General features: G+C 41.0%; 1 protein-coding gene across 2 annotated transcripts; it reads right to left on the bottom strand.

Moving 5' to 3' along the window:
• Positions 1-394: 394 nt before the first annotated feature.
• Positions 395-5,548, bottom strand: LOC147862447 (homeobox-leucine zipper protein HDG2-like). Of its 2 annotated transcripts, none has more exons than XM_087320732.1 (11): positions 4,939-5,548; positions 4,512-4,786; positions 4,180-4,297; positions 3,900-4,088; positions 2,966-3,502; positions 2,773-2,874; positions 2,342-2,548; positions 2,069-2,246; positions 1,706-1,983; positions 1,519-1,614; positions 395-1,401 (listed from the first exon to the last, which is right to left on the bottom strand). In XM_087320732.1, exons 1-11 carry the CDS (start codon positions 5,095-5,097, stop codon positions 1,006-1,008), a joined length of 2,535 nt encoding a protein of 844 aa, XP_087176858.1. In that variant the 5' UTR covers positions 5,098-5,548; the 3' UTR covers positions 395-1,005. The 2 variants fall into 2 exon arrangements, with proteins under 2 accessions (XP_087176858.1, XP_087176859.1); XM_087320733.1 differs by having other exon boundaries at positions 4,512-4,701; positions 4,939-5,080.
• Between the last annotated feature and the right edge of the window lie 1,803 nt (positions 5,549-7,351).

Raw genomic sequence — 7,351 nt, forward strand, 5'->3', positions numbered from 1 at the left:
CACTTAACCACAAAACCATTTCCGCTAGAAAAAATCTATTGGTGAAAATTAATGAGATTCATTGTTTCGATACTGTGACTTATGGTAGTAAATATTGAATTAAAAAGCTATCAGGTCAAATTTCTATTAAAATGACTAAATCTTACATAAGCAAGGATAATAATCCCAATCGATTGATTCTATGACTCCATATACTTAGTGACTTTCAACACTTTTAATCCACAACACAACACCCACATACAACACTCCATATATATACACGAAAATTATAATTACATTAAGACAATAAAGTGATGAATAAATACACGATTATGTTTGGTCATTGAAGTTAAACAAAAGATCAAGTTAGATCCACTCGAAGCAACAAATGATATGGAATCATAAGACAGACAGATTTGAGAGAAACAGAAATACATTAAAATCTTAGCTGAAAGCCAAGTGTTACATCACATATAATCTTTGCATGTGAAAAACCAAGTAACATGGAATTAAGAAGGAAACACTGATGGGTTCGTTATATAGAAAGCAAAAGATGAAGGTCGAGGCAAAAAGCATGGGGAGAGAAATGAAGTCAATACCCGAACCACATATGGTAAATAAAGAGGAGAATTAAAGTATATAGTTTTTAGGGTCACAACGTATATATATAAATATATATACATATATGTTGTATGTGTGAATATATATATATATATATATATATTCATGTATATGCGTATGTACCCTGTTTTTCTCCTCTTTCGTATTTATAGGGTGGCAGAGTTGTAAAGAACAAAATTTGAGATGTGGTGCGTTCTTGACTGTTTTCCTCATTCCTCTTCTTTTTCTCTTTAAAAGGGCTTCAGGTTGATGTTAACATATATATAATATATATACCATATAATGAGGGTGATTTATGTATATATATGGATGTTAGGTTAGGGTGATGAGTGGATTTTTTAATGCTTAATTAGAAGATTAGATAGTAATAATATATATAAGATGTGATTAATAAGATCTCATTCATTATGATATACTGAGTACATCATGATGCTTAAGAGAAAGAGCACTCTTAATCCTCACAACTGTATTTGAGATGAGCTTGTTGACAGTGGCTACTGATCCTAAAGAGAGTCTTGCGGTGGGGACGTGATCGACGAGGATTTGGAAAGCGACTGTAAGCAAAGATCCCTCTGAATGCTCTGCCCCATTACTGCCGGGATAATCCGCCGATGGCAACAGGGGTCCCGCTGGAAGGATTGCAAATCCCGAAGGTAAGAGGGCAACGCACTCAGGGTCACCCCCGTTAAGGACCGCACTCATCGCTGCTATGTCCACAGGTGCGTACACGACAAGCGAACATGATTCGTCTGTGCAACATTCTTGAAGGATGAGCATGTTGCTTTGGTTCGCGTCAATCGGCTGCAGCGACAATTTCAACACACAGGAAATGAAACATGCAAGATGAAGCCAATCAGAGAATGAAACTAATGGAAAGGGGAAAAAAAGCACAGACAAAAGCATATAGATATTTCATACATTGACACGCAGAAGAGAGACGCAGTTGCCAGGGTCTGGTCCCTTGGCGATGTGAAACATCTCCTCCACCACTCCAGTGTTGGAGAGTATGTCCCACTGCAATGGACATCAATTGTGTTAGCTGATTAGTTAAGGCTATATTTGGCTACTATTTCGCAGAGTTTTTAGACAACAATCGATGCGATACCTCAGTTCGGAACCTTTCATCACGGAGGAATTGAAAGACCTTTGATGGAGCCACAGGGAGCCAGAGAGACGTAGCAGCACTAAGAACAATGCCAGGTGGACGTCCAGGATCATCAACACTCTTCCTAATCACTACGCGCACATCATCTGCACCACCAGATCCAGCTAATGTCACCCATGTGTGGGCTGTGGAAGCACTAACTCCACCACAGAAGTTGTTGGTCATCCTTTCTGCCAACTTCAACATACTTCGCCGCCCTTCACCACTCGGTACCACAGCTATTAGAGAAAGAGAGACCCAAAACATTAAGACTTGAGCTATCCTCCCGATAATGTACAGAACGCCCACAATGTATCACCCTACCACTCATGTCTCTAGGGGACGGAATGTTGTTGGCTAGCACACTCGCAATCCTCTCGCATTGTCGTTGTAGAGTGCATAACCAACGTTTCGCGCCGAACCCCATTCCACAACTCACATAAGGCTGATATAAACTGTGGACACCTCGGCTATCAGCTTCTACATGCTCAACCCATGTGACCTGTAAAAACATGAATCCATTTCCATTCTAAGGCTTCATTCATTTAAAAACATTTCCATTTACATGTTAGGGATAACAAAGTTCATGGTACAAACCTTCGAGTAACCGCTTTGCAATTCCTCAATTACACAACCTGAAGGCCGTCTCCGGCACCGAAGCAGGGATGCCGGAGGATTCCCTCGCATGCTGTCAATGGATACATCAACAACTACCCACAGATTATCCATGCGCTTGGGGTAACGCAAGAAATAGTTTTCACGTGTCGGAACAAGAGGTGTGGGGAGCTGAAACTCTGCGTACATCTACGCACCAACACAACAATTAATGAAAAAATGCCAGTTAGGTAGGATAAGTTATTTAGGGTTAAGAGCTATGCAAAATAATAAGACAACATCTTTCTAGTCCGTGTTAGACAGCGACAACCTGTCGTCATCATTTGCAGATGCATGATACTATAGATTTTGCAGTGAACTTGTTTTAGATAAGTTCCCACATGGAAAATACACGATTTCAAATCATTCATTACCAATTGTATGGCACCGTCAAAAGTTCCTGCAATTCCAGACGAGAGGACCTCGACGGTGTGGGCTCTCGAGATGATGGACGGGAACATCTCAACCAGGCGATTCTACATTCAGATTATAGCAAATTGTAACACTTTAAGGTTGGTTAGCAGATTAAAAAACATGTACAGCGGCATATTGTTATAAACTCCGTACCATATCCATGAGGGTTTCCACAAGGGAGATTGAGTTCATGATAACAACGCCAGTTTGGCGAGAGCTCTCAGATTTGAGACCAGGAGGAGTGGGTCCGATTCCGCGAGGGAAACGTTGGATGTATGCATCATGGTCAATGTATTCGTTGCCTGTAGTAGGGTCTACAAGCCAAAGCCGGGGTTGATCGGACATGGAGGCTGTCGCGACTTGTATAAGCTCTTCCATGGCAGCCACAGCCAGCTCGACAACCAGGGGCTTCTCAGCCTCAGTGAGGCCAAATGGTCGAGATGCAATCTCTGCAACACTAGGGCTCAAGGAATTAACCAACAAAGGGGTGTTAACAACATTATTGGACGACATTGTAGTGTTGTTGGCTGCTGCAGAGACTAGTGGGCGTTCGCTGCCATCCTCGTTCATTAGAGGGTGGTTGCCAGTCGAGGTTGCTGCAGAGCTGATAAGGGGGATGGCGTTACTGTTTCCTGGTGCAGGTACATGCCTCCCGATGTATTTGGCTGCCATTGCAGTTATTCTCTCAATCTGAAAACGCAGGCACGTTAGTACCCGCTAACCCTAACCTTACGCATTTTTAGATATGTATAAAACAAAACAAAAAAACACATCTTATTTTCATGACCATTACCTTCAGCGATAATACTAGGGTTTACACGATTATACACCAGGCACCACCGAGCAATTAATAATGTAAATAACAAACATTGATCGATTTACCTACACCAGACGACTAATAGCAACTAGAACGAACTTCAAATTCGTAGAACGTATAAGAAAACCCTAAAAAAGCATATGGTGGTAACGATGACTCTTAACATTATCAGAAAATCCTACATAAACACGTGGCGCAACCCTTTCGATAAAAGCCCGAAATGTTAAAACCTTGGAAAATAGTTTTCCTTGTCTAATTTAAAATCGGTACCTCTTCGCGGAGCCTAGCATTCTCGATCCGGAGCTGCTGTTCTTCGTAGGACATCTCCGCCAGGTTGGCAGGACCGCCACAATTAGGGCACGCTACATGGCGCACCGCGTCGCGCAATGCAAAATTCTCCGCCTTCAACCTCTCGTTCTCTGACCTTAGAGAATTGTTATCCTGCCTCTCGTGCTGAGCCTGGCGATGTTTTGGAATTGTTCACGACAAAGTTAGAACATTTCCATTTCTTTCCTACATTTGATGTGTAGCGTGCGTGTATTTCTCGTACCTTCATTTGAGTTCGTTTGTTCTGGAACCAGAACTTGATCTGTCGAGCAGAGAGCTTCAGCTCTCTGCTAAGCTCTTGCCTCTGCTTCTCGTCAGGATGCGGACATTCTTTGAAAACGCTGATCCGATTAAAAAATACAATTTGGTTAGACTATTGTATCCTACCACCACACAGGGGGAAAAAAAACACATCTTTTTGTTCATTATAAGAAGATGATATTAGAAGCAAAATGTTTGGAAAATTTCAAAACCATAAAGTCGAACTCATATATAACCCAAGGGTATGAAGGAGATTCCCTAATCAGAATGATTAATTGTGAGATTATTTTGTACCGTTCCATTTCTGCAATTTGATGCAGCGTGTGTCGATGATATCGTTTCTTAGCTGGCCTTTGATCCATATTAGCTTCGAGCAATTCATGTTGATCCTCTCCACCTGACCCTGCTTCCATATTCTCACTGCTAGATTTGCTCTCAGTCTCATCCAATATATTCTCCTTCATCATATTCTTTGCTTGCTGATCTGTATTATGTGTATGGTTATGGTTATTGGTATTATTATTAATCACGTTCACAGAGTACCTCTGTTCTTCATTGATTTTATATTGCTGCAAATTTTTGTAAGACAGGAAAAAAAGGTAAGAAACGCTACTGGTGAATGAAATGTATACTGATGCTTCATGAAAATGATAGGATGTGTTTAGTGATAACAAATAGGGATGATTGATCACTAGTAATGATGATTGGTGATAGTAATTACCAGTCCAAGAGATAGATTAGAGGTTGAGAATATGCTAGGCGGAATATTAGATGGTATCAGGGATCCCATCATGTTGTTGATATTACCACCATATCCACCAATTCCAGAATTTACTCCAAAATTCGTCTGAAGAGCCACCGTTTCTCCTCCAAGCTTCATGACTTGTATCACCTATCCCTGCTTGTGCTCCTGTTAGTCAATCTTCTGTATGGCGAAGCTTCGATTAGCTAATCTCTCACTTTAAAGGCAGTCTGTGTAGACTTAGATAAGGGTTAATATGTGTTGTAGGAGAAGCATAGAACTACCCCCTGAAATCTAGAGGTTAATCAAGGGGAAAGCAGATAGAAGGAGAGGGAAAGAGGCTTAAATTTAACAACCAAGTTAGATGAAGATTAATAAATTCCAAGCCTATGAGGAGGGCAGGGAGAGAGAGACAGAGAGAGAGAGAAGGGCAGCTAAAAACTATAAGAGTCAGTTTAGCTGCAGATCTGAGGAGGATGGATACAGATATAGATAGGTATTAGGGTTCAAAGGAAATGGATGAACAATATGTAAGCATAAGATCTTACGCTTCTTTCTCTCTGTCTGTCTCTCCCTATCTCTTTGTGGAAGGAAGGAAGGAAGGAAGGAAGGAGGAGGAGGAGGAGAGGGAGTTTGGGAGGTGGGAGGTGGGAGGTGGGAGGTGGGGGGAGAGGAAGAACAGAAGAAAAAAGATGGAAGGAGAAGGAGAAGAGAGAGTAAGAGGAGGGAGAAGGGAAGTGTGATTGACGTGTATGTGTGTGTGTGTGTGTGTGTGTGTGAGAGAGAGAGAGAGAGGAGTAATGGCGAGATAAGAGGGGGGGGGGGGGGGGGGGGAGCAGAGTAATAAAAGGTGGGAGGGGGGATGTAGAGAGAGAGAGAGAGTATCTCATAATAATACAAAATACAATATGTACATACATACATACACTCGCATGTATGTATGTATGTATGTATGTATCTTCTTTTTCCTCCTTTTCCTTTTTTTGGGTGGGAGATAGAGAGAGAGAGGGTTTGTTCTTCTCAACCAAACACAAGAATGCCGCCTCCTCCTCCAATCGCAGCCGTCCGATTGGCCATGCAGTTCGCTACGTAATCTAACGGCTCTCCTCCCTCCATTCCTTCAGCCCCCCCCCCCCCCATTGGATGCTGTCTTTCTTCTCTCTCCTGGACCCCCCCTCCTCCTCTTCTCTCTCTATCTGGCGTACCTTCTTATTTTTAGGGGGTACCTCGTTTTTTATTTTATTTTCATTCGCTTGTTTATTTTCGGGGGATTTTCTTTATATGTTCGTTTAATTTGTAGGTAAGCGCCAAATTTCTGGGAGTCAGAGAGAGAGAGAGAGAGAGAGAGACAGTGTATGTGTGTTGTGTGTGTGGGGCGATGGAGCGATGCCTAGAGAGAAGAAATTAGAAAAACAAATCAATTTGTTTTTTTTCTTTTCCTTTCCCTTCTTCCTCCTTTTTTCGTTTGTTTTTTCCTCCTATTTTGTCCCATTTGTTTATGTTTTTCTATATTTTGTCTATTTATTTTTTTCTATAATCTCTCGACCTCGATCTACTTACTTTGATTTCTACTGGTGGTCCTACGTTTCTATATTCATATTTCGTTCTTTTTTTCCTCTTTTTATTTAAAAATTTAGTCTTTAGTTCCGTTTTTTATATTTTAGTTTCATTTCTACACTTTCTCTATTTTATAATAATGAATCTTGTTAATACACAAAATTCGCTAAATACATCGTAGTAATACAAAATTACCGAAATACCCCTCACCTCCCTCTCTCCAAATCTTTGTGAGAGATCAGGTATGGAATTTTCGGGATCTATGTGAATTTCAGGACTGTCTCTTATTTTTATTTTTAGTGAGAGCAGAAACAGTGGGTATCTAGTCAATCGTTATTGTTCTTATGATCATAAGACAATCTATATACTCTTGCCAATGTGTAGATATATTATATATACTAGAAGCTCTACAAGTGTGAACGCGAAGTGGTGTGATTTGACTAAAGGCCACCACATGTGGTATGAGAACTCACTCTCGCGGGGCCAACCTTTTGCATTCATGAGGTGTTATTGTGTAGGAATGATGTTGCGGTTTATTTATATGGGAGTTATCATATATGTGGAGGAATAATCATTCGAGTACCAATTACGTGATTGCACATGTGAGGTCCATACATGGTCCAATGCATATCCATAACTTCGTGCTTTCGCAGGCAGATCAGGGGTGATTTGAAATTTCGACAACATTTATTCGAATATTGCATAGCCTTGATTTGTCTAGTTGGTTGACGTTAAAGTCGCACCAATAAGGTATCTTTTGGTTGCGGAAGTTTATTTCAATGTGGTTTTTTTTCTAAAATATTCGTGAACCACCCAACGTTGAACTTTGGTGACT

This window comes from Azolla caroliniana, unplaced genomic scaffold (assembly GCF_043228905.1).
Source record: "Azolla caroliniana isolate FFs.n. ecotype wild unplaced genomic scaffold, voAzoCaro1.0.p SCAF_6, whole genome shotgun sequence".
Lineage (NCBI taxonomy): Eukaryota > Viridiplantae > Streptophyta > Polypodiopsida > Salviniales > Salviniaceae > Azolla > Azolla caroliniana.

What these genes read in the sequence shown, in the direction of transcription:
- LOC147862447 (XM_087320732.1), bottom strand. Translation starts at nt 5,097, where the DNA reads ATGAAGCTTGGAGGAGAAACGGTGGCTCTTCAGACGAATTTTGGAGTA. An exon ending in GTCCCCTAGAGACATGAGTG is followed by an intron (nt 1,984 to 2,068) that starts GTAGGGTGATAC and finishes TTTCTCTAATAG; the next exon opens with CTGTGGTACCGAGTGGTGAA. An exon ending in TCTCTCTTCTGCGTGTCAAT is followed by an intron (nt 1,402 to 1,518) that starts GTATGAAATATC and finishes TTGTCGCTGCAG; the next exon opens with CCGATTGACGCGAACCAAAG.